At 46.2% G+C, this 27,824-nt stretch overlaps 1 protein-coding gene across 1 annotated transcript; it reads left to right on the forward strand.

Moving 5' to 3' along the window:
- Window positions 1–62: 62 nt before the first annotated feature.
- Window positions 63–27,824, forward strand: CCDC82 (coiled-coil domain containing 82; the record flags this gene model as incomplete). The annotated part of the gene is made up of 7 exons (XM_044273708.1): window positions 63–210; window positions 8,483–9,005; window positions 10,369–10,543; window positions 16,044–16,136; window positions 18,122–18,246; window positions 23,584–23,754; window positions 27,498–27,824. Coding segments are annotated over exons 2-7 (1,392 nt in total), but the record flags the coding sequence as incomplete, so codon positions are not given.

Below are 27,824 nucleotides of genomic sequence, written 5' to 3' on the forward strand. Positions count from 1 at the left end.
TGTAAACACACGGCCCAGTCCCCGCCCACTCCCTCCTGTAACACAGGACCCAGTCCCCGCCCACTCCCTCCTGTAACACACGGGCCCCAAAATGGAAACCGAAAGCCAGGACTAGCTCTGAGTGACGTTTCAAGAAAAGGGGCGTGGCCGCCGAGGGATTTGCCGTTGTCAGACGGTTGTGTCTCCGGTGAACAGAGCTCTGCGCGTCACGTGAGTGTCTATTATTAACCCCTCATGAGCAGGGGAGGTCGCGGTAAAGTTTCCGAGCCGTGACGTATTTCCCTCGCTAAATGACGTCATGGCAGGAGCTGGCAGTCAGTGGGTTATAGGGTGGAGCATGGCTGCTGATGATAGCCCCCATACAGTGCTGGTCGGGGGCTCTATATGATGTACATTACACTGCAGCACATGTGGTGGGGTCTTGTCGCAGTTTTTTGCCATAATCAATGCAGATACGGTGACAATGCGCCATTTTTGCAGGTTTGGACTTGTGACCGCAGAGTCCCGTAAACTGCAGCCGCAGCGCGACTTTCTGCAGTCCTAACGTGCAAGGGATATGAGCCGGAGCCGCGGTGTATGAGGGGGCTGCACGTGTGCAAGTCTATAGCACGCAGACACCGAGCTAAGCATGCATGTGCGCGGGGGAGCTGTCCGCCAAATGTGCAGGCGGCGAGCTGAGCATGCATGTGCGCGGGGGAGGGAGCTGTCCGCCAAATGTGCATACGGCGAGCTGAGCATGCATGTGCGCGGGGGAGGGAGCTGTCCGCCAAATGTGCATACGGCGAGCTGAGCATGCATGTGCGCGGGGGAGCTGTCCGCCAAATGTGCAGGCGGCGAGCTGAGCATGCATGTGCGCGGGGGAGGGAGCTGTCCGCCAAATGTGCATACGGCGAGCTGAGCATGCATGTGCGCGGGGGAGCTGTCCGCCAAATGTGCAGGCGGCGAGCTGAGCATGCATGTGCGCGAGGGAGGGAGCTGTCCGCCAAATGTGCATACGGCGAGCTGAGCATGCATGTGCGCGGGGGAGGGAGCTGTCCGCCAAATGTGCATCCGGCGAGCTGAGCATGCATGTGCGCGGGGGAGGGAGCTGTCCGCCAAATGTGCAGGCGGCGAGCTGAGCATGCATGTGCGCGGGGGAGGGAGCTGTCCGCCAGATGTGCAGGCGGCGAGCTGAGCATGCATGTGCGCGGGGGAGGGAGCTGTCCGCCAGATGTGCAGGCGGCGAGCTGAGCATGCATGTGCGCGGGGGAGGGAGCTGTCCGCCAGATGTGCAGGCGGCGAGCTGAGCATGTATGTGCGCTGGGGAGGGAGCTGTCCGCCAAATGTGCATCCGGCGAGCTGAGCATGCATGTGCGCGGGGGAGGGAGCTGTCCGCCAGATGTGCAGGCGGCGAGCTGAGCATGCATGTGCGCGGGGGAGGGAGCTGTCCGCCAGATGTGCAGGCGGCGAGCTGAGCATGTATGTGCGCGGGGGAGGGAGCTGTCCGCCAAATGTGCATCCGGCGCAACCTGAGCATGTATGTGCGCGGGGGAGGGAGCTGTCCGCCAAATGTGCATCTAGCGAGCTGAGCATGCATGTGCGCGGGGGAGAGAGCTGTCCGCCAAATGTGCATCCGGCAACCTGAGCATGCATGTGCGCGGGGGAGGGAGCTGTCCGCCAAATGTGCATCTAGCGAGCTGAGCATGCATGTGTGCGGGGGAGCTGTCCGCCAAATGTGCATCCGGCGAGCTGAGCATGCATGTGCGCGGGGGAGGGAGCTGTCCGCCAAATGTGCATCCGGCAACTTGAGCATGCATGTGCGCGGGGGAGGGAGCTGTCCGCCAAATGTGCATCCGGCAACTTGAGCATGCATGTGCGCGGGGGAGGGAGCTGTCCGCCAAATGTGCATCCGGCGAGCTGAGCATGCATGTGCGCGGGGGAGGGAGCTGTCCGCCAAATGTGCATCCAGCCGACGGGTTTTCTCCCCTCTTCTGACGCATCCCCATGTAATAACAATTCTGGAGCTTCTCTTCTTCTCACTGTGTTGTGCCGTTCCTCTATTATTCCTGCTAGAAATTATAAAGAAATGACACAACATAGAATCATAACGGTCGCGTGCATGAGTCTTAATACAGTGCCCGCTAAGTAGATGGGACTTTCTATAGCTCGTCTACACGATGCAGAAGATTATTAAAATGTGCAGCACGTCCATTTCACCCTGTGCCGTGCAGACGGCGAGATCTGGGGCAGATCCACATAAAAAACTGCAAGTAAGGCCTCATGCACACGACCGTTGTGTGCATCCGTGTCCGTTGTTCCTTTTTCCGTGATTTTCTGCTGACCCATTGACAACTCGGAAAATGCACCATTGTTCATCCGCGTCCGTGATCCGTGTTTCCTGTCCGTCATAAAAATAATACCTGTCCGTCATAAAAATAATACCTGTCCTATTTTTTTGACGCACAACGGTTCACGGACCCATCAAGTCAATGGGTCTGTGAAAAAACACGGATGCACACAAGATTGTCATCCGCGTCCGTGATCCGTGTCCGTAGGCTACTTTCACACAGCACAAATCACAGTAATGATTTAGGAATAAATATGTTGTAGGAACACATTAAACTGTATCACTGATTAGTTATCCTACTTTAAAACTTAGCTTTTATCAGATATTATATATAAAATATATGTCCCACAGTAATAATGATGACTGCATGAAACGGAAAACATTCATAACTATACTCAGACATCAATTATTAGGTACTGCGTATGTGCATGTAACACATAATTTTATGCACACACATACGTAGTCCTATCATATAGATATAATACAAATGGTATGACCAATTATTATGATCCCCACTCACGGTTTGTTGCATGGGCCAGGTGTAGTCAGGATATTCCGACCGTATGCGTGATCAGGGGGTCTGGGGTGGTTACCGTTGTATACTGAAAAAAATGGTTCCAGATAAAGTTCAATTCCTGAGTAGTTTGAAGTAGTTGGTCAGGCAGGTGGGACATTCTCCCACCTGCCTGACCAACTACTTCAAACTACTCAGGAATTGAACTTTATCTGGAACCATTTTTTTCAGTATACAACGGTAACCACCCCAGACCCCCTGATCACGCATACGGTCGGAATATCCTGACTACACCTGGCCCATGCAACAAACCGTGAGTGGGGATCATAATAATTGGTCATACCATTTGTATTATATCTATATGATAGGACTACGTATGTGTGTGCATAAAATTATGTGTTACATGCACATACGCAGTACCTAATAATTGATGTCTGAGTATAGTTATGAATGTTTTCCGTTTCATGCAGTCATCATTATTACTGTGGGACATATATTTTATATATAATATCTGATAAAAGCTAAGTTTTAAAGTAGGATAACTAATCAGTGATACTACTTTCACACAGACGGAACAACAGCGAAAAAAAGGAGCCAAGGCGCCAGATAATAAATGTAATAAATCCTTTATTATAATATGACAAACCGTAAAATTTTACATATAAAAGATGCAGAGGGACAAGAAAAAGAGGGAGCAGGGAGAGGAAAGAAAACCGCCACCCTGGGAGGGACACTCTGGTCTGGAATGCTAGAATGTATAAGGTCAGCGGGATATGTATATAAAGAATGGTGGATAACCTACCCGTGGACCAACCAGGTGTATATGGTAAACAGGTGGGTCAGAAGTAATAACAGAACCCAACACAGAAATAGATGTTGGCGCCCGGCCATGCAAGGGGAACCTAGCATGGAGGTGAACAATCAAAATGAAAGAGACCGGGGGATAAAAATACAGATGGAACCTCACCTCAAACAGACCAGGAGTGGACCGACCAGGATAGCGCTCCCCCAACGCGTGTTTCGGCGTGCCTTCGTCAGGGGGTAACGCCATCACTGCGGATCGAATGTTTTAAAATCTCTACCAACCAATCAAATATGAGCACTTACTAATCCCCAGGTGCGTATGGCTATCGGCGCGCAACCACATCCGGACACCCCGCAGCCGGCGTCCGGTCAAAGGCACGCCCACATCACGTGACGAAGCACATGACCGGGCGGAAATGACGTATGGACGCACGGGCATGGGGCGCCGGAGGCGGCTCCGGATGACGCGCGCACGCATCACACCGGGGGAGGAGCAGCAGACATCCATCCACCAGAATCAAAGTATCGGACACCACGATTAATAGGAAAAATAGAAAAAGACATATACATAATGGTCAAATAAATAGATGGGAAAGAGGGGAGGCTAAGAGAGGAATATTAATGTAACCACACGTGTCATATGTATTCAAAGAAGGGGCCCTATATGTTGTCTGGTCTATATAGACGGGAAAGGAGAATGATTTATTATCTGGCGCCTTGGCTCCTTTTTTTCGCTGTTGTTCTGATATGTGCACTCGGGAGCTTGTGCCGAGTTATTCTTTAGGGGTGTGATTGTGGGTATATTGGGTGGGCACGGGCCCCCCCCCCTTCCTTCCCCCCCCCCCCCCCCTTTCAGCACCCCTGGGGTTGTCCCCTATTGTTTTCTGTTTCACACAGACGGATCCGAAGATCCGTCTGCATAAAAGATTTTTCAGAGCTGAGTTTTCACTTCGTGAAAACTCAGATCCGACAGTATATTCTAACACAGAGGCGTTCCCATAGTGATGGGGACGCTTCTAGTTAGAATATACTACGAACTGTGTACATGACTGCCCCCTGCTGCCTGGCAGCACCCGATCTCTTACAGGGGGCTGTGATCTATACAATTAACCCCTCAGGTGCCGCACCTGAGGGGTTAATTGTGCTTATCATAGCCCCCTGTAAGAGATCAGGGGCTGCCAGGCAGGAGGGGGCAGACCCCCTCCCTCCCCAGTTTTAAATTCATTGGTGGCCAGTGCGGCCCGCCCCCTCCCTCCCTCTACTGTATTAATTTCATTGGTGGCCAGTGTGGCCCCCCTCCCTGTATTTTATTTTTTCTATTTTAAATTTTTTTTTTATTACTTACTTGGGGATTTATTTATTTTTTTACATGTGAAACCTTTTTTAAAATTTTTTTTTATAAAACACTTTATTTAAAAAAATATATATATATATTTTACACTTTGCGTCCCCCATAAGGTCATACAAGACCTCTGGAGGACATTTAATAAAAAATATATATATATTTTTTTTTTTACTATTGATTCCTCCTGTAAACTGGGGCTGACATAGTAGCCCCAGTTACAGGGGAAATACACCCCCCAGAGAGGCTGTACAGCAGTATACTGCGCTGTACAGCCTCAGTGCAGGGCTGATCGAGGTCTGGGAAAGACCCGACAGCTCCTGCACTCTCCCGGCCCCGGCATAACCCTTCCTGATCTCGTTCAGTGCTGTGTATACAGCGATCCGGAAGGCAGGGACACCTGGGCACTGTCCCTGCCTTCTCTCTAGGTTGCCCTGCTGTCACTGACAACAACCCGATCTGCAGCTGCCAACTCTGAACGGACATTCAGAAACGTCCATTAGGAGATAGAGATCCACCTCCCGGACGTTTATAGTCCACGGGCAGACGGGAGGTGGTTAAATTTTGGTGACTCGTGCTTCAGTCAGCATGGTATGCCTTGCCAGTATTTATTGCTGGAGATTCTTTGTACAAGTTTTTCTAAATGAAGTCCAGTTGCTTTGTCTTATTACTACTGTCACGGGTCCACGTGCTTGTGGCGGGGTCAGCAATGACCAGACTCACACATTTCAGGGTTAAAAGTCCAAACAGCTTTTATTTTACATCCAACACAAGACAGTGGCATTCAAGTAAATTAGACACTTTTAAGCATCCACGTGTGGGTGACATACACAAAATAAATCGCATTGCCCATCGGGGCGCTAACTGTACGTCATGTTACCTCAGCTATGTACTTTGAATCCAGACACAGAGAAATCCGACTTTGCACAGCCAGCCCAGGTCTGAATGAGGCTGTCAGCCCTGTCTGTATCCCCACAGCAATGAGCCCAGCACCTACACCTGGGTTCATTACACATCCAAAAAATAGGAGTAAACTAGGTTCCTTTTAATAAATTAAAAAGCAAAGGATGAAGAGGACATCAGAAATTGGAAAACAATTCTAAAAACATTTTAAGCTGTTCCACAAAAATAATCCCAATTTGCTACGATTCAAGGGCTTCGATATGGTCCACTTAGGAGCAAGAGGAGGCGATAAAGGGAAAAAATTGGCCCAATTGGAAAGTAGGTGGATTTTTAGGTTGGGTACTTTGGCACCAAAACGGTTAAATGAGAATTTGAGATTCGGTGCCTTTTTGTAGTATCGTTATTTTCCTTGGGGATTAAAGTTGTCCACTTGACCACAATATAGTATTTTATGTATGTTTTTATTTGGTTTTAAATTTATTTCGTAATTTTGTGTATTTTTTCGAGATAATAAAATAAATAAGGGAAAACAAGGCGGAGCGATCTCGATAAGGTGCATCTGTAAGGAATGTTCATTTAAGGAAGATAGGGGAAAAAAATGAACAAGCAAGCTTTATTGCACTGAGCCCAAAAATATAGATTTAATATATATATTTTTTTTGTGATTTATAACACATGAGGTTCATCTTAGGCTACTTCCACACTCGCGTTTTGTTCAGATCCATCACGGATCTGCACAGACGGATCTGTTCAGATAATACAACCGCATGCATCCGTTCAGAACGGATCCGTTTGTATTATCTCTAACATAGCCAAGACGGATCCGTCATGAACTCCATTGAAAGTCAATGGAGGACAGATCCGTTTTCTATTTTGCCATATTGTGTCAGGACGGATCCGTTTGCCTCCACATCGTCGGGCGGAAGTGATGTACATCGGGCTGGTCAGGATTAGTCAATACGGCGATACCAATTAGAGGTCACATGTTATTCAATCTAGCATAGGATTGGCCCGCATTACTTTTAAACTATACGTAAGTCCCCTGCAAAACCACCCCTCCTGCTGAAGCCAAACCGCGAAACGCGCGTCGAGGAAGCTTGCCGCACGCACAGCAGCACTTTGGCATGTCATTCACTTTATTGTCATAATCTTATTTAGTTCTCTTCTGGGAATGTTTTCAGTTGTAGCGTAGGGTGAAGGTGACTATTGTATCTGCACAATTTATATAGTCTTTATGTGACTCAATTTTAATGTGGTTGTATTCATGCAGTATTAATTGATCCTGAGACGTACCTTCATGTGAGATAGCTAATGGAGCATTTAGTTATGGCATTAATCGTGTATTTTGGATATTTAATCACGATGCATTGATATGTGGCATATTATTTAGATTCCCTACTATTAATACATATTATTAGTGTTTTTTAATCGTGTTCAATAAAATTTGATTTATTATTAAAGGGTTTCTACCACTTGCATATCACATATTTGGTGATCAGAAACTAGCGATCCGCTAGTGTCTGATGTAGCTTACAAGCTAATTATTACCTTAATCCGTTCGGCCCATACCTCAAAAAAAGCACTTATATCTTTATGCAAATGAGCCTCTAGGTGCTATGCAGGCGTTTTTCCAGCACCTAGAGGCTCCGTCTACCTTTCAGTTTGCCGCCCATCGCCTCGCTCCAGCACGCCCATCTCTTACCGTATTCGATCCTCCCCCTGCTTCTGCCTTCAGAAATCCCGCGCCTGCGCCGTTCGTCGCGGCATTCGGAGGCATTCGGCGCAGGCGCAGTCAATGTCTGACCGCTCCGTGCTCAGACATTTCCACTGCGCCTGCGCCGATGTCATCGGCGCAGGCGCAGTGGAAATGTCTAAGCACGGAGCGGTCAGACATTGACTGCACCTGCGCCGAATGCCGCGACGAACGGCGCAGGCGCGAGATTTCAGAAGACAGAAGCAGGGGGAGGATCGAATAGAGTTGAAGATGGGCGTGCTGGAGCGAGGCGCTGGGCGGCAAACTGAAAGGTAGACGGAGCCTCTAGGTGCTGGAAAAACGCCTGCATAGCACCTAGAGGCTCATTTGCATAAAGATATAAGTGCTTTTTTTGAGGTATGGGCCGAACGGATTAAGGTAATAATTAGCTTGTAAGCTACATCAGACACTAGCGGATCGCTAGTGTCTGATCACCAAATATGTGATATGCAAGTGGTAGAAACCCTTTAAGGGAACCTAGTTTCCTGGATTTTTTTTACCTCACCCCTCTGAGCATTGTAGGTGAGGTATACACCCCCTCCAGTACTTTACCTGCCACCATGTTACACTACTGATATGTGTTCTAAATTGTCCTTGTTTTTTTTTTATGTTCTTCACCTTATTTATGTGACAGATTTTCTCTCTGGTAGGTATTTTTATGCTGCAGATATTTCTTTTCATCTCATTTGTTTGCTTTCTTGATCATGGAGTAACACATTATGTACTAATAGTACTTTAGGTGGCTTTTTAATTATCCGTTTGTATTTCGTGAGGCATTATACTGTGAGATATGCAAAATAAGTATTTTTATTTTATTCATTTCTTTTTTTTTTATTGCAGTTTTTGAACCTCCTCAGGTGACATGGAGACTGTCTGTAAGACCTACAATACAAGGCAGAAAAGAAAATTGCTTGAACCAGACCCGAAATCCCGAGTGGACTGGAAACGTACTAAGAAAGACAGCATCTCCAATATCGTGGATTCTGATGAGTCCTTGACTTCAGAGGAGGAAGAACCGGAGGAAACGAGCGAGGAAAGTGATGACAGCTGCCCCACCGATGAGTCAGAAGACCAGCCGGATGAAGAAGACTGTGAAGAAGGCCGAATCAGAAAACCCAGACTGAAGAGCAGATCTGCCGTGATAGCCAGTGAGAGCAGCTCCGACAGTGATGGACCCGGCGAAAAAGGAAATGTCAAACGGACCTGTGTTATTAATGAGGATGACAGCGATGAAGCTGCAGAGGCATCAGGAGCTGAGGAGACCAAGGCTCACGTCAAGAAACAAAAGAGATTGGAGGCACTTGAACAGCTTGCTAAGAGACGAAGGTCCCGAAACCGGACCACCAGCCGTGAGGCCCCTGAGGTAACATAATGTCTTCAGTTTTTATAGATTCCTCTCTTGTCTGCAGGGGCGTAGCTATAGGGGATGCAGAGGTAGCAGCCCGGGCCCAGGAGCCTGAGGGGACCCAAAGAACCCTGTGACGCATAAGACACTGGTATTATAGGAGGGGCATGCTGGTCAATTTACAACTTTGGCTGGAGAGAAGGGGTTAGGTCAAGAATTTGGCATGGGGGGTGGGGGGGGGGTGTCATTTCAATTTTTGTCTTATGCAGCATGAAGGCTATGTGCACCCCTGCCCCTGGCCACAAAGCAATGAGGGAGGGGGGCCCAAGCTGAACTCTTGCACCAGGGCCCATGAGCCTTTAGCTACCCCCCTGCTTGTCCATATTGCTCCAGATTTCTTCCAATGTTTTGACAAAATTTCTCATTTACTTCTCGCTTTCCTTGGTGGACACATCCTAAATGAGTTTCCCCATCAAAAAGTTCCCAGTAAATACAAGTCCTTCAGTTTTCTATCTGTCAGTCCTATTATGCCATTGATTACTTAGTTCTTAAAGGGAACCTGTCACCATGAAAATGCTAATTAATCTGCAGGCAGCGTGTTATAGAGCAGGAGGAGCTGAGCAGATGGATATGTAATTTTTGGGTAAAAGATTCAGCTCCTCCAGCTCTGGAATATGCTGTCTTCAGCTCAGACATCATGTTGAGTGTGACAGGTTCCCTTTAAGCTGGGTGACCACTAGTATGGCCTCCATTCTAGTTATTACACAAGTTACCCAGGATATTGGTTTATTGTCCAGGAGGTCTAATCTGGTCATTTCTTATGACCTTGTAAGTATACCAGCCAATTCACTCCTAAAGGGCATCTGTCAGCAGTTCTGTACCTATGACACTGGCTGACCTGTTGCATGTGCACTTGGCAGCTGAAGGCATCTGTGTTGGTCCCATGTTGATATGTGCCCGCATTGCTGACAAAAATGAAGTTTTTATATATGCAAATGAGCCTCTAGGAGCAACGGGGGCGTTGTCGTTACACCTAGAGGCTCTGCTCTCTCTGAAACTGCTGTGCCTTTATATTTTGATCGACAGGGCCAGGCAGTGAAAACTTCATCATACCTGGTCCTGTCAATCAAAGTGCAGTGGGCGGGGCACTTTTATTGTCCACATAGCTAAGGATAGGTCGTCAGTACCTGATTAGTACCCCCCAGAACCCATGCCAATCAGCTGTTTGAAAAGGTGGAGTGCTGCATTCTCATGGCCGTATTTCTGGTCCACGTCTGATCCACAGATTACACGAGAACCGATTCTTGTCTGTATATTTTGAATACACCTGTGTAGGTGATCGCCCCCTATAGATGAACTCGTGTCATTTGCTCTGTTGCAGGAAAGTCCAGATGATACATACACACCCCTGACCCCAGAGACACTGGGCGAGAGCGAGGACAGTGACGACATGTCGGCCTTCATTGTAGATGATGAAGAGGAGAATATAGATGGGGAGGCTGGAGACCTAGAACCAGGCTATAAGGAACTCTTCAGGAAGCATCACCTTTCTCTGTGTAAGCTCCATAGATCTGCCTGTGCGCTGTGTGTATAGGTGCCATATCCGTTATCCATGTGCTTTCAGTAAGTATCTGGTCACACCTGCACTTTTAGGGCTCATGCACATGACCGTATAGCTTTTTCAGTGTTTTGCGGTCCGTTTTTTACAGATCCGTTGTTCCGTTTTTTGTTTCAGTCTCCTTTCCGTTTTTCTGTATTCCTTTTACAGTAATTACATAGAAAAAATTGGGCTGGGCATAATATTTTCAATAGATGGTTCAGCAAAAACGGAACGGACACGGAAGACATATGGATACATTTCCATATGTGTTCCGTTTTTTTTGCTGACCCATTGACTTAAATGGAGCCAAGCACCGTAATTTGCGGACAAGAATAGAACATGTTCCATCTTTTCACGGTACGGAAATACTGAAACGGAATGCACTCGGAGACACTTCAGTTTTTTTTGCTGAAAATACTGTCGTATTTTGTAAGTGACAGGTCTGTGCTATAGGCAATGCGCCGCACAGACCTTTCACTTACCAGTAGGAGGAGCTCCCGGCCGGACACAGACATCGCAGCTCGCAGAGAAGTATGAAGCTTCTACAAATTGCTAAGTAACCATGGCAACCGGGACTGCAGTAGCGTCCCGGTTGCCATGGTTACCGATCGGAGCCCCAGCGATTACACTGGGACTCCGATCGGTAATCTCCACTGCCACCAATGAAAGGGGGGGCGATTTTAATTAGGAGGGGAGAGGGCCCACTGGCCACCAATGAGTTATCTACAGCGGAGGGAGGGGGGGCCCACTGGACACCAATGAGTTAACTACAGGGGAGGGAGGGGGGGCCCACTGGACACCAATGAGTTAACTACAGGGGAGGGGGGGGGGCCCACTGGACACCAATGGGTTAACTACAGGGGAGGGAAGGGGGGCGGCCGCACTGGCCACCAATGAGTTAACTACAGGGGAGGGAGGGGGGGGGGGGCGGCCACACTGGCCACCGATGAGTTAAAAACAGGGGGGGGGGTCTGCCCCCTGCTGCCTGGCAGCAGGGGGCAGTCATGTACACAGTTTTTCAGTATATTCTAACCTGAAGCGTCCCCATCACCATGGGAACGCCTCTGTGTTAGAATATACTGTTGGATCTGAGTTTCACGATCTGGGGACGCTTCAAGTTAAAATGTTCGGGTGTCCACTTGTGAGCTCCGTTTGAAGGGGCTCACAAGCGGACCCGAACGCTTCCGTCCAGCCCTAATGCATTCTGAGTGGACGCGGATCCGCTCAGAATGCATCAGTCTGGCAGCGTTCAGCCTCCGCTCCGCTCAGCAGGCGGACACCTGAACGCTGCGGAGGCGTGCAGAGGCCTGCGGATCCGTCCAGACTTACAATGTAAGTCAATGGGGACGGATCCGTTTGAAGATGACACACTATGGCTCAATCTTCAAACGGATCCGTCCCCCATTGACTTTACATTGAAAGTCTGGACGGATCCGTCTGAGGCTATTTTCACATATTTTAACAATATAATGCAGACGGATCCGTACTGATCTGCATTATATGAGCGGATCCGTCTGAGACTCCTGACTTTACATTGAAAGTCAATGGGGACGGATCCGTTTGCAATTGCACCATATTGTGTCAATGTCAAACGGATCCGTCCCCATTGACTTGCATTGTAATTCAGGACGGATCCGTTTGGCTCCGCACCGCCAGGCGGACACCAAAACAACTTTTTTTTCATGTCCCTGGATCCTCCAAAAATCAAGGAAGACCCACGGACGAAAAAACGGTCACGGATCACGGACCTACGGACCCCGTTTTTGCGGACCGTGAAAAAATACTGTCGTGTGCATGAGGCCTAATAGTTAGACGCGGGAAGTACATACTTCCCACAAGCCGACGTACTGTGATGGCCTCTATCATACAGCAAGAACCCCACTCTTACCCTGGGTTCAGACCTGAGCGTTCTGAAACGAGCGCTCTGTATGCGCGATTGTACGGGCGTTTACAATCGCGCATACAGAGACAGGCGTGCACACATTGTCGCGCGTTCCCGAATATCTATGTGCGGGAACGCGCGACAAACGCCCAAAAAAAAGCTCAAGCACTTGTTTGAGCGTCGGGCTTTTTACAGCGCGATCGTACGCGCTGTAAAACGCCCAGGTGAGAACCATTCCCATAGGGAATCATTGGTTCTTGCCTGTTGTGCGTTTTACAGCGCGTAGGAACGCGCTGTAAAACGCTCAGGTCTGAACCCAGGGTTACTGCCAGGATCGGGGATGACTCCAATCCTGGCAGTTTAACTCCTTAGATGCCAGGGTCATTGCTGACCGCGGCATCTAGTTAGTTAGAGGGACGGATGGGTCAACGTTTTTCACCTCATCACTCCTCCTCGATGGCAAGGGGATGCTTCTGTATCACAGTGTATTAAATGAGCAATCAGAGGATTGCATGTTCAGCTCCCCTATGGGATCCAAAAAATAAATAAACGTTAAAAGAAAAGGTATTTTAGTAATAAAATACATAAATTGCCTTTTTTTTTGCTTACAAATGCCTTTATATGCATAAGCAAAATTGAAATAAGCGACACAATTGGTATCGCTGTGTCCATGATTAACCTATACAATAAAATGATCACATATTGTGAACTTTTTTTTTTAATGCACTAAAAATGTCATACCTATACATTACTGTGCAATTTATGTCATTTTATTTTTATGGTGCAAATGTAGAAACAGATGTGATTTTCGGTGCTGTATTTTTCTTAGTAAATTTTTATAGTGTTCTTTCCTAAATGATTTTTTACATTTCAACTGATGGCTTATCCTCAAGATAGGCTAGCTGACCGCCGGGGGTTCGGTGTAGCTCTGGCGCTGGAAGTCTTTACAGCACCTGGAACATTGTAGTGGACAGTAGTCATTACTGCAGTGCTGCGCCCATTGACTTCACTGGGAGCGCTGTAGTTTCTCGCTCCCTCCACTACAATGTTGACGGCGGTGCCGTAAAAACTTGGCACTGTAGCATAAGATCCCTCGAAGGCCATGGTACAACAGGCGTATTTGTGGCCGTTAAGGTGGACACAGTGGGGGGTCATTCACCAACAGTCCTTACGCCAATTTTAGTCAACACTCCTTTTTGTGACTGTTAACGCCTGTACAGCAAAATGTTGTCACCTGCAGCATTTTCATGGGGAATATGGTGTGGTGGTGTGGCAGGGGTTGGGGCGTAAATGACGCCTGAACTCTACTACCATAGATTTCACTCCAGGCACACAGACTGGCGGAAGATGCGTCAGGGCTCCTCATAAACTCAGCGCATCCGCCAGCAGCACAGGGGGTATCAGCCTTTGATAAATGACCCTCATTAAGTTAAAGGGTTTCTACCACTTGCTTTGCACCCATTTCATTTTCAGACACTAGCAATCCGCTAGTGTCTGGTGTACAATACAAGCTAAGTATTATCTTATTCTGTCCGGCCGTTTTGTTTAAAAAGCACTTTTATAATTATGCAAATGAGCCTCTAGGTGCTATGTGGGCGTCTTTCCAGCACCTAGAGGCTCCGTCTACCTTCCTAAACTGCCGCCCAGCTCGTCGCTCCAGACCGCCCTTCTCCTAGCGAATTCGATCCTCTCCCTGCTCCTGGCGTCTGAAATCTCGCGCCTGCGCCGTCCGTCTCTGCATTCGGCGGCATTCGGCGCAGGCGCAGTGGAAATGTCTGAGCAGGGAGCGCTCAGACATTTCCACTGCGCCTGCGCCGAATGCCGCCGAATGCAGAGACGGACGGCGCAGGCGCGAGATTTCAGACGCCAGGAGCAGGGAGAGGATCGAATTCGCTAGGAGAAGGGCGGTCTGGAGCGACGAGCTGGGCGGCAGTTTAGGAAGGTAGACGGAGCCTCTAGGTGCTGGAAAGACGCCCACATAGCACCTAGAGGCTCATTTGCATAATTATAAAAGTGCTTTTTTAAACAAAACGGCCGGACAGAATAAGATAATACTTAGCTTGTATTGTACATCAGACACTACCGGATCGCTAGTGTCTGAAAACGAAATGGGTGCAAAGCAAGTGGTAGAAACCCTTTAATGACCAGACTTACCACCAAGTCTGAACTTCTGGTTAAGCAGCTCCTGTCGAGCCCCTGGCAGTGTACAATGTCAGAACACGAGATCTCGCTAGTTACTGTATCGTTGGTCTTCATATTTATTGGTATGGAGGTTCTTGATTCTTCTAGTAGACACATAACCTGATGATAGGTCCTCTGTAAGCATACATGTGAGAGAGCCCATGATGCCCACCCCTCATAATCATGTACACATGGCATGACTGAGGGCACATGCTTATTTCAAAGGGGAGATCAGAATAAGTCTCCCGCAGGAGTAGGTGATGCACATGTTTGTTACTTGCTTCACCTGAACTTGCCGAGATACCGCAGCAAAACATTGTGGTTTTGCCACCCAGTTCTTGGCTGCATAGTACAGGCTTCCAGCAGTCGCTATGGGGAAACCCAACCAAATATCATTGGCCTATCCAGCCAATGGACATCTTTTATCATATAGGTTTCCATCCAAAGCCTTATCTTGTTACCACAAGTTTACAGATGTAGCAGTCTTTCTCTTGACACTTAAAGGGAGTCCGTCAGCAGGCTGGACCATGGTAAATGTCTGACAGCCCTAGGTAAAGGGCTGGGGAGAACAGAATAAACATACATTTTGTGAAGGTGTAGTGTGAATATGAAGTTCTATTCAGCCAGATTCTGCTCCTGTGAGTGTCCAGTAGGCGGAGCTTCACTGCTCTCTGCCTGCAGCCACTTCACAGCCCCTCCCCTCTGCTCTATGTGGCAGCTATAGTGGTCTCCTGGTTGGATGCCATAGCTGTCATGCCTAGGGACGGGGATGTGAGGTAACTCAATGGGGAGAGCATTTCACAGTGAAGCTTTGCCTCCTGGAGTCTGGCAGAATAAAACTTCATATTCTCACTTCTCCCGATGAGAAAAGCTCTACAAAAGTCATTTTTGTACTGCTTTCTCCAGCCCCTACCTAGTTCTGTTAGCAGTTTAGCATGGTCAAAACTGCTGACAGATTCCCTTTTAAATACACAGTTATAGCAAACTTTAAGGTTGTCGCCACACGGTCAGGTTTCGACATAACCAGGAGTGAATTCAGAAATGAGGAGAAGTCGTATCTGTCCTTAATACTTTCTCTCCTCCTATGATCTTCTGATTTTGGCTTCCAAAACTGCGTGCAGAACCCTGATGGTGTGGCCGTACCCTAAGGGTGCTATTCCACATGCGGCTTGTACTGCTGAGGGTGCACCTGGACTTTGCCTACGTTTCTGGTAGATGACCAGCAGTTAGTGGTACCTGCAGGTCAAGCTGCTCGTATATTATCATCTTAACATGACCCTTATTGGCTTATGTTCTGTTAAACCTGAAGTTAAAGAGTGCTACATCTGTACGTAGAGGTCATAATGAGACCCGGATGCATTTTAGTAACATGTGTCTGTGTCTTTCCTTATAGCCACCCCCCAGGACTTGTCCTCCCATCTTCAGAAAGTGATTAAGGCTTTCCTCATTAACATCATCGATAAGAAGTTTCTGACAACACTATACCGTGAGTATATGTCATCCACCATGACGCTGTGTTTGTGGTGTGTCTTTACCACATGTGTCGGGAAAGCTCCCAGCGCGTTCATCTAGTCTACCCATAGGCTCCCATTCACCCGGTGGAGGGCAAAAGAGTGAGCTTTGGCTTCTGTTGGGTTAGAATACGTCTCTCTACCTTCTTTTTGCTGTGTGAAATGCATCTAGTAAAAAAAAAAAGTTGGAGCCTATCAGCCACAGATGTCCCTATACCTCTGGTGGACCCTAATGGAGGCCCCCGGCTGCTTCGGTATCAGCGGAATTAACATACTGATCTTTCTTCCTCCATGTCCATGGCATGCAAAAATAGCCACTTCTTCTGGCTCTTCCTGGGTACCTTCTGTTCTGGCAGGCAGTCCATGTCCGATGCATGGGGCTCTGCTGCTTGAATCTGTGCATGCACCGGATGAGTCCATTTGCCGGTCACCACCTGCACAGAATACAAGGTACCCAGAAAGACCCAGAGGAAGCGGCCACCGCCATCTTGTAGTCCATGGACACAGTGGATGACAGGTGAGTATGTTTACTGAAACAGGAGCAGCCGGCGCCTTCGGTCGGTCAACTGGGGGAACAGTACAAATTCGGAATAAATACATTTATGTATAACTGCACCAAAACTGCTGTGCGTACTCTCCATTCACTTCTATGGGAGTTCCAAAAATAGCTGTGCGAGCGTGCTCAAGTACTTTCAGAAGTCCCATAGAAATGGAGAGCGCACTGTGCAAGCGCGACCACTGCTCCATTCACTTCTATTCCGGAAATAACCGAGCCAGTTGGGCTATTTTCGGCTATTTTCGAAACTCCCATATAAATGAATGTGGTGCAGACACGAATGCACATAGGTGGCACCCACACCTATCTGACATTGGTGGCTTACCTGAAAATATTCCACCAATGTCAAAGTTCAAACAACCCCTTTAAAGTATCACCTGTATAGAGACAGTGTTAAAGGGAGTCTGTCACCCCCAAAATCCCTTTTTAAAGTAAGAATACCACATAGAAACATAGAATGTGTCGGCAGATAAGAACCATTTGGCCCATCTAGTCTGCCCAATATACTGAATACTATGAATAGCCCCGGCCCTATCTTATATGAAGGATGGCCTTATGCCTATCCCATGCATGCTTAAACTCCTCCACTGTATTTGCAGCTACCACTTCTGTAGGAAGGCTATTCCATGCATCCATTGTGTCATCACTACAAACTCTGAAATCTCAGGGACTGTCAATCAAACAAAAAGCTGAGACCCTCGCTGGGTTGCATTGCTGGCAGAGTGCACTAAACAGAGTGGCCCCGCCCAGGGTGCACTGTAAACTTTATTCACATAAAAAGAAGCATTTCTGTGGATTAGAGGACTGGATTTTTTCAAAAAGGGCATGGGTTATGTTTCGGGGCACCTACCCTACATGGTGGTATGCCTACTTTCAAACTGACTTTGGAGGAGACAGACTAACTTGAAATTATATGATTGTGGCTACCAGCAGTCACCACTAGGGGGAGTTCGTTCATTCATTTCAATGGTTCCGCAAAAAAAATGGAATGTGTTCCATATGCATTCCTTTTCCGTTTTTCCGTTCCGTTGAAAGATAGAACATGTCCTATTATTGTCTGCAAATCTCGGTCCGTGGCTCCATTCAAGTCAATGGGTCCGCAAAAAAAACAGAACACATACGGAAATGCATCCGTATGTCTTCCGTTTCCGTTCCGTTTTTTTCTGAACCATCTATTGAAAATGTTATGCCCAGCCCAATTTTTTCTATTTAATTACTGTATACTGTATATGCCATACGGAAAAACGGAACAGAACGGAAACGGAAGCAAAAAACAGAACAACGGATCCGTGAAAAAACGGAACGCAAAACACTGAATTCAACATACTGTAGTGTGAAAGAGGCCTTACCCTGTAGCGTTTTCAGCATTTTAGTAGTTTTCACCACCGTGTGTTTACTTTGTAGAAGGTGAAAGGAAAAAGACATACGCTAAAGATATGCTGAGATCGCTGAATTATTTGGACGAACGTATCGTAGTCCCACGTCTGGAGAAACTCACCACAAGCTGTCGATGGAGTAAAAGATACAAAGTAATCTACAACTGACGACTTCTAAATGACCCAAAGTCACTGCCTCATAGGGAGCTATGATATTGGGAGTAAAAGTCACAGTCAGACCGTGACATACATGTAAATACGGTCGGGTAACACGGTCATGAGAATCCAGTCTATTAGGGAATATGCAGAGGGGTTCTTATAATGGGTGAAACCCTTTAGAAAAGGAAGTAGTCACCTCGTAGAATTGCTGGACTAGAACTCTGCTGTCTGAATATACAATTGGATACTCCCTTCCTTGTTTGCATACAGAGTGTAGCAGGATGTATGCGCTTTATGGCAGCTGCAATGAATGGGCGCTGTTGGTGAGATTAATGTCAGTAGTAGGGATGAGCGAACCTGAACTTTACAGGTTCAGTGTTTGGGTGGTGTAGAAATTCCGTTATAACGGAATTCGTAGACGGAATGCAAAACGGAAGCCTTAGAAGTCTAATGTCGTAAAAGAAGTCTAAGGCCAAGCATAACGGATCCGTCTCGTTTGCGTTATGCAGGGCATAGTAACATAGTACATAAGGCCGAAAAAATACATCTGTCCATCCAGTTTCGGCCTGTCATCCTGCAAGTTGATCCAGAGGAAGGCAAAAAAAAACCCTGTGAGGTAGAAGCCAATTTTCCTCACTTTAGGGGAATAAAAAATTCCTTCCCGACTCCAATCAGGCATCAGAATAACTCCCTGGATCAACGACCCCTCTCTAGTAGCTATAGCCTGTAATATTATTACGCTCCAGAAATACATCCAGGCCCCTCATGAATTCCTTTATTGTACTCACCATCACCACCTCCTCAGGCAGAGAGTTCCATAGTCTCACTGCTCTTACCGTAAAGAATCCTCTTCTATGCTTGTGTACAAACCTTCTTTCCTCCAGACGCAGAGGATGTCCCCTCGTCACAGTCACCATCCTGGGGATAAATAGATGATGGGAGAGATCTCTGTACTGACCCCTGATATATTTATACATATTAATTAGATCTCCTCTCAGTCGTCTTTTTCCTAAAGTGAATAGCCTTAATTTTAATAATCTTTCAGGGTACTGTAGTTGCCCCATTCCAGTTATTACTTTAGATGCCCTCCTCTGGACCCTCTCCAGCTCTGCTATGTCTGCCTTGTTCACAGGAACCCAGAACTGTACACAGTACTCCATGTGTGGTCTGACTAGCGATTTGTAAAGTGGTAGGACTATGTTCTTTTCACGGGAATCTATGCCCCTTCTGATGCAACCCATTATCTTGTTGACCTTGGCAGCAGCTGCCTGACACTGGTTTTTGCAGCTTAGTTTGCTGTTTATTAAAATTCCTAGATCCTTTTCCATGTCAGTGTTACCGAGTGTTTTACCATTTAGTATGTACGGGTGACTTGCATTATTCCTTCCCATGTGCATAACTTTACATTTGTCAGTGTTAAACCTCATCTGCCACTTATCTGCCCAAGCCTCCAATCTATCCAGATCCCTCTGTAGTAGTATACTGTCCTCTTCAGTGTTAATTACTTTACACAGTTTAGTGTCTGCGAAAATTGCTATTTTACTATGCAAGCCTTCTACAAGATCATTAATAAATATATTGAAGAGAATAGGGCCCAATACTGACCCTTGAGGTACCCCACTAGTGACAGTGACCCAATCTGAGCGTGTACCATTAATAACCCCTCCTTGTAAATCTCACATTTGATGATGGACCACAGGTTCTCAATGGGGTTCAGATCAGGTGAACAAGGAGGCCATGTCATTAGATTTTCTTCTTTTATACCCTTTCTTGCCAGCCACGCTGTGGAGTACTTGGACGCGTGTGATGGAGCATTGTCCTGCATGAAAATCATGTTTTTCTTGAAGGATGCAGACTTCTTCCTGTACCACTGCTTGAAGAAGGTGTCTTCCAGAAACTGGCAGTAGGACTGGGAGTTGAGCTTGACTCCATCCTCAACCCGAAAAGGCCCCACAAGCTCATCTTTGATGATACCAGCCCAAACCAGTACTCCACCTCCACCTTGCTGGCGTCTGAGTCGGACTGGAGCTCTCTGCCCTTTACCAATCCAGACACGGGCCCATCCATCTGGCCCATCAAGACTCACTCTCATTTCATCAGTCCATAAAACCTTAGAAAAATCAGTCTTGAGATATTTCTTGGCCCAGTCTTGACGTTTCAGCTTGTGTGTCTTGTTCAGTGGTGGTCGTCTTTCAGCCTTTCTTACCTTGGCCATGTCTCTGAGTATTGCACACCTTGTGCTTTTGGGCACTCCAGTGATGTTGCAGCTCTGAAATATGGCCAAACTGGTGGCAAGTGGCATCTTGGCAGCTGCACGCTTGACTTTTCTCAGTTCATGGGCAGTTATTTTGCGCCTTGGTTTTTCCACACGCTTCTTGCGACCCTGTTGACTATTTTGAATGAAACGCTTGATTGTTCGATGATCACGCTTCAGAAGCTTTGCAATTTTAAGAGTGCTGCATCCCTCTGCAAGATATCTCACTATTTTTGACTTTTCTGAGCCTGTCAAGTCCTTCTTTTGACCCATTTTGCCAAAGGAAAGGAAGTTGCCTAATAAATATGCACACCTGATATAGGGTGTTGATGTCATTAGACCACACCCCTTCTCATTACAGAGATGCACATCACCTGATATGCTTAATTGGTAGTAGGCTTTCGAGCCTATACAGCTTGGAGTAAGACAACATGCATAAAGAGGATGATGTGGTCAAAATACTCATTTGCCTAATAATTCTGCACTCCCTGTAGAAACTGATTAAATTAGTTTGACATGACCGATCCCTCACGAAGCCATGCTGATATGGCGTTATTTGCTTATTTCCGTTGAGATGCTCTAACATAGCATCTCTCAGAAAACCTTCAAACAGTTTACCCACAACAGATGTTAAACTTACCGGCCTATAGTTTCCAGGCTCTGTTTTTGGACCCTTTTTGAATATTGGCACCACATATGCCATGCGCCAATCCTGTGGGACATTCCCTGTCAGTATAGAGTCTGCAAATATCAGAAATAAGGGTCTGGCTATGACATTACTTAATTCCCTTAGGATACGGGGGTGTATGCCATCCGGTCCTGGCGATTTGTCTATTTTAATCTTTTTAAGTCGCTGTTGTACTTCTTCCTGGGTCAGAGAGGACACTTTTAATGGGGAATTTATTTTTACATTCAGCATTTCATCTGACAGTTTATTTTCCTCAGTGAATACATTGGAGAAAAAAATATTTAACAGCTTTGCTTTCTCCTCGTCGCTCTCTGCGACTCCCCCCTCATTACTCTTTAGGGCCGACACCTTCAGATTTATACTTTTTAACATTTATATAATTGAAGAACATTTTAGGGTTAGTTTTACTCTCTTTGGCAATTAATCTCTCGGTCTCTAGTTTGGCCGCTTTTATTTGTTTTTTACATGTTCTATTTTTTTCCTTATAGTTTTTCAGTGCTTCCTCACTACCCTCCTGTTTTAGTGTTTTATATGCTTTCTTTTTGTCATTTATTGCTTTCTTTACAGTTCTGTTTATCCACATTGGTTTCTTTTTGTTCCTTAACCTTTTATTCCCATACGGTATGTACCTCTCACAATGAGATTTTAGGATGCTTTTAAAGAAATCCCATTTTTTGGCTGTATTTTTATTTTTGAGGACTTTGTCCCAGTTAGTTAGGCCCATGGCCTCTCTTAGTTGGCTAAATTTAGCTTTTTTGAAGTTTGGTATTTTTGTTCCTCCCTGTAGAAACGCTCTTTTGAATGATAATTGGAAGGTTATTACTTTATGGTCACTATTTCCCAGGTGTCCCCCAACCTGCACGTCTGTTGTTCTGTCAGGCCTATTGGTTAATACTAAGTCCAGTATGGCCGTCCCTCTAGTCGGGTCCTGAACCAGTTGGGAGAGGTAATTGTCTTTGGTTATTGCCAAGAACCTGTTTCCTTTTATGAGATATACAAGTTTCAGTTTCCCAGTCTATATCTGGGTAGTTGAAGTCCCCCATAATAACCACCTCATTATGATTTGCCGCCTCGTCTATCTCGTTTAGTAGTAGATTTTCTGTGGACTCTGGTATATTAGGTGGTTTATAGTAAATTCCTATTAGTAATTTATTGTTGTTTTTAGCTCCATGTATCTCTACCCACAGTGACTCCACATGTTCATGTCCCTCATTTATATCTTCACGGAGTGTGGGCTTTACATAAAGGCAGACCCCTCCCCAGTTTTGACGATCCTTTATAAACAAACCTTGTACATTAACTGCCCAGTCATAGCTATCATCCAGCCATGTCTCAGTTATTCCCACTATGTCATAGTCCTCCTCACACATCACTAATTCCAGTTCACCAGTTTTATTAGTCAGACTTCTGGCATTAGTATACATACATTTAAGAGGATTATGTATATTTTTTACCCTACACCTTTCCTTCTGACCTGTTCTAGTCCCTCCTTCCATTCCTCCCCCAGTCCCACTACCTTGCCCCCAGTCTCTATCTGCACTTTCTTCCCCTACTATAATGTAATTTTCCTCCCCCCAGTCCCTAGCTTAAACACTCCTGGGGGGGGGGAGGAAAATTGGCTCCAGAGACTTCTATTATGAGGGACCAAAACGGAATGTCTCTTAAAGGCTATAGCGGAATCCATAATGGAATTTCTGCACCACCCAAACCCAAACCTGTAAAGTTCAGGTTCGCTCATCCTTAGTAAGTAGATATTCTCCAGGAAGTAATGGATCATACCCCCCACAGACTGACAGGGGAACTGCATATGAAGCCTTATCTATGAGTATGGCTGCCTTATCTAGGTTTCCAGTAGTAGAACAAAATTGTCATCTGTCATTATATCCCCACCCTCTAGTGATAAGGAGATGACTCTGCTAACTCTCTCCTAGTCTACACAGAAAAGCCAACTGAACTGTAGAAAATAGGAAATGTAAGAACTAGAACATTTCCATTTTTTATATGACCATAAAACAACAAAGCACCTCTACAATGTATATAAGAGAAACCTGATGTGCTTTTGTGATGATACAAGACTAAAGCTACTTTCACACTAGCGTTTATGTTTTCTGGTATTTAGTTCCGTCATAGGGGCTCAATACCGGAAAAAAACGCTTCAGTTTTGTCCCCATTCATTGTCAATGCGGACAAAACTGAACTGGACAGAACGAAATGCTTCAAAATGTATTCCGTTCTGTTTAGTTGCGTTCCCCTACCGGATCAGTTTATAACGGATGCAGATGGTTGTATTATCTGTAACTGAAGCGTTTTTGCTGAACCCTGCCAGATCCAGCAAAAACACTAGTGTGAAAGTAGCCTTAGGACATAGTAACTCTACTTACTGTTGCAGGAGAGGATAAACTGCTATCCCAACCTTGATGTGAAGCGCATCCCGGCCGAGAAGATGTCCTGCGAAGCATGTGACTTGCGCCGTTATTGTGCGTACCTGGTGACCTTATCAGGACAAGAGTACGATAACGAGACGCTAGAAAATGAGGACTTCATGCCGGACGATAAGCAGGTATAATTCCATTCTGTAAATTATAGCAATGTGTGGGTGTCACTGTCATCCTAAATCCACGTATAAAACGTACTTTTTTGATGGGTCGCAGCGCTCTCCATTCATCTCCCTGTTATATTCTATATGACATGTCTTATAGATACCGCATGTTACATGTCTTTATACCCTATTTAAAGGGAACCTGTCAGGTTGAATATGGTGTCTGAGCTAATGGCAGCATGTTATAGAGCAGGAGGAGCTGAGCAGACTGATATATGGTTTTATAGGAAAAGATTCAGTAAAACTTGTATTTTACTCATTTAAAGGGAACCTGTCACCAGTTTTATGGTGTCCTAACTAAGGGCAACATAAATAAGTGACTGATTCTCTTAGCAAAATGCTGGGTCACTTTCTTTAATTGACCCAGTCAATCTGCCAACATCTTGTATTGAAAAGCTCCAGCTGATAATGATGAGTCCTGAATATTCATGAGCTCCTGACTCTCCCCGCCCACCTTCTGCTGATTAACAGTTATTTTCCATATGAATCAGCAGCAGGTGGGCAGGGGAGTGGCTATAGCTCTGAATTAAATATACGCTGGACTCAATGACATCACACTGGACTCAAATCAGCTCATTAGCATGCGGCATCTTTGTGTGTACCGTATTTTTCGCCCCATAAGACGCACTTTTTCCCCCCCAAAAATCGGGGGGAAATGCCCCTGCGTCTTATGGGGCGAATGCGGACAATTTGACATCGCTGGATGCGATGTAGCGTACGCTGGGGCCGGGGGAGGGACTGGAGGAGGAGCTGGGGGCCGGGAATAGCGGCGGGGCGGAGCAATCAATGTACTATAGCCCCGCCCCGCCGCTCCGATATACTAATATTAAATGTCTTATTCGATTAAAATGTATTAGATATGCCCCCTCACTCCTATATTGCTAATTGTACCTTAAATCCTATTCCTAGCTTCTGTAATGCAGGACGGGCGGGCGGCAGCGTGACTCCCTGATGTCACGTGCCTGCGCCGCCTACTTTATGAATGAAGCAGGCGGCGCAGGCAAGTGACGTCAGCGAGTGACGCGCCGGCCGCCCGGCCTGCATTACAGAAGCTAGGAATAGGATGTAAGGTACAATTAGCAATATAGGAGTGAGGGGGCATATCTAATACATTTTAATCGAATAAGACATGTAATATTAGCGGCGGGGGCGGCGGCGGGTGGGTGAGCTGATCTGTAGATGGCACAGTTAGGGGGGGGGGGTGTCTGTGGATGCCACTGTTTTGGGCTGGGGGGCTGTGGATGGCACATATATAACAGTGCCATCCACAGATCCCCCCTGTAACAGTGCCATCCACAGATCCCCCCTGTAACAGTGCCATCCACAGATCCCCCCCCTGTAACAGTGCCATCCACAGATCCCCCACCCTGTAACAGTGCCATCCACAGATCCCCCCCCCCTGTAACAGTGCCATCCACAGATCCCCCCCTATAACAGTGCCATCCACAGATCCCCCCCCCCTGTAACAGTGTGTCAGTCATCCACAGATCCCCCCATAACAGTGTGAGTCATCAACAGATCCCCCCCATAACAGTGTCCGTCATCCACAGATCCCCCCCATAACAGTGTCCGTCATCCACAGATCCCCCCCATAACAGTGTCCGTCATCCACAGATCCCCCCATAACAGTGTCCGTCATCCACAGATCCCCCCCCATAACAGTGTCCGTCATCCACAGATCCCCCCCCATAACAGTGTCCGTCATCCACAGATCCCCCCCATAACAGTGTCCGTCATCCACAGATCCCCCCATAACGGTGTCCTTCACAGATCCCCAGTAATAGTGCCACCCACAGACCACCATTAGTTCCAAACCCACCAAAAGCTAAAAATAATTTTTTTCTTATTTTCCTCCCCAAAAACCTAGGTGCGTCTTATGGGCCGGTGCGTCTTATAGGGCGAAAAATACGGTATATTATGAGGTAACCATCTGTCACACCAGTAAGTGAATACATCGAAGGCACTTTTTAGTAGTTAATGATTGTATATAATTAGTTAGATTATAATCAAATATCCACATGACAGGTTCCCTTTAAATTCCTGCTCATTCTGGGCTGTGAAGTCCAGGAGGAGGTCCTATCAGTGATTGACAGGCTTCCCTCTATGACTGTGTATACAGAGAGAGCTGTCAATCACTGATAGGACCGCCTCCTGGACTTCACAGCCCAGAATGAGCAGGAATTTAAATGAGTAAAATACAAGTTTTACTGAATCTTTTCCCATGAAACCATATATCAGTCTGCTCAGCTCCTCCTGCTCTATAACATGGTGCCTGTACCTTACATTGAGTTTTTGAGGTGACAGTTTCCCCCTTCCTGCATAGGTCAGGTAAATAAATGGTCTGTTGATTTACGTGCTGTCACACTCACAGCCTGACCCTATGTAGTGCCTGGGAACTAAAATAATCTGCTCCCTGTCACTGAAAACGGCATTTGTATCGAGCATTGTGCCTACAACTATGGAAGCGTCCTTAGTAAAGTCACATGGATGCAGAGGGGGCTACGAGGCGTGAAAAGAGGACGCAAGGTGCTTCTGTGTCTGTCTTTATACAGATGACTGGTAGCTGGGATCTGTATATGGGAACAGCAGGGAACACATAGATTATGTTCTCCATGCTGATCTGTGCCCCCCGTAGTATAAAATAATTAACCCCTTAAAACATATTAACATATATGTAAGTCATATGCGTTATGGCGATGTATGGGGGTGAGCTCACTCGTTCAGCTCGCTCCATACATGGCAGGTGTCGGCTGGAAAATACGCCAGGCATCTGCCAGTGACGAGCATTGGTGATGATGCCGATCCAGGTCATTTAATCCCTCAGATGCTGCAGTGAATAGCGACAGCTGCATCCTTGGGGTTGGACAGAGGGAGTGGGGGGCGAAATCGCAGGGCTCCAATCAGTTGCCATGATAGCTAGTTTCCAGTCCCCCAGGGTGAATAAAAGTTACAGTGTAAAAAGAAGGGGGGAAAAATATGAAAAATTCAAATTACCCCCCTTCCCCAATTTTTCATACAAAAATAAACATAAAAACATAACAAGCATCATCTAGTCCAAAAATGTCTGAACTGTTTAAAAAATCAAAACTTGTATGTACCCCAAAATGGTACTAATAAAAACTAGTTTGCCCTGCAAAACAACTGCCAAATTTTTTGTTACTTTTTTCCAAGATTTTTGCTTTAAAAAATAAATAAATACGGTAAATAAAACATAGCAAAAACTGTACAAATTTAGCATCTTCGTAATCGTATTGCCTCGAGTATAAATACGTCATGTCATCTTTAGCACATAATGAACGCCGTGAATGCTAAAAATCCTTAGCGGAATTGTGGATTTTTTCACACCACCAAATTTTTTTCCCTTTTTTCCAAGACATGGTAAATAAAAGGGTGGCATTAAAAAATTAAACTTTTCCCACAAAAAAACAAATCCTCGTATGGCTGTGCCAACTAAAAATGTAAAAAGTTGTGGCTTTTGGAAGGTAGAAAGAAAAAAGAACAAAAAATGCTAAACCAAATATGTACCTGGTCCTTAAGAGGTTAATTAAGTGACACTGTGATGTCATGAAGAAATGCTGCTTTATGTATCGCCCTCTTGGGGTCATTGAAGGCTGTAAAGGGGAGAGATGACAGGCTGTGACTGGTAAGAGGGGTGATAACATGAAGAAAAGCTCCTGTTGATTTGGTTACCTTTCTCCCTTTAGATACTAGTGATGGGCACTACCTGCGTCGGTCGTAGTGAAGTTTATCACCAGCTCAGACATTACAAGTATTGCCTGTACCAGCGCTGTATTCCTTTTATTGACGAGACAAAGGAAGAGTCCGCAAATGAAATTGTAGAGTTGGCTTTATCGAAGATGGAAGAGGAGGACTTTCTGAGACTGGTACGAGCCTTTGAATTTCAAAATGACAGCCTGACTTGGACAGAGGAGAGGTTCTACTTCACTTTTACCACGTCTGCTTTTTTCTATGTTGTGTATTACCTGCAGATGTGTCATTTGGGCTGGAGGGGACAGGATAAGCTTAAAGGG

The sequence above is a fragment of the Bufo gargarizans genome, unplaced genomic scaffold (assembly GCF_014858855.1).
Source record: "Bufo gargarizans isolate SCDJY-AF-19 unplaced genomic scaffold, ASM1485885v1 original_scaffold_1070_pilon, whole genome shotgun sequence".
Classification (NCBI taxonomy): domain Eukaryota; kingdom Metazoa; phylum Chordata; class Amphibia; order Anura; family Bufonidae; genus Bufo; species Bufo gargarizans.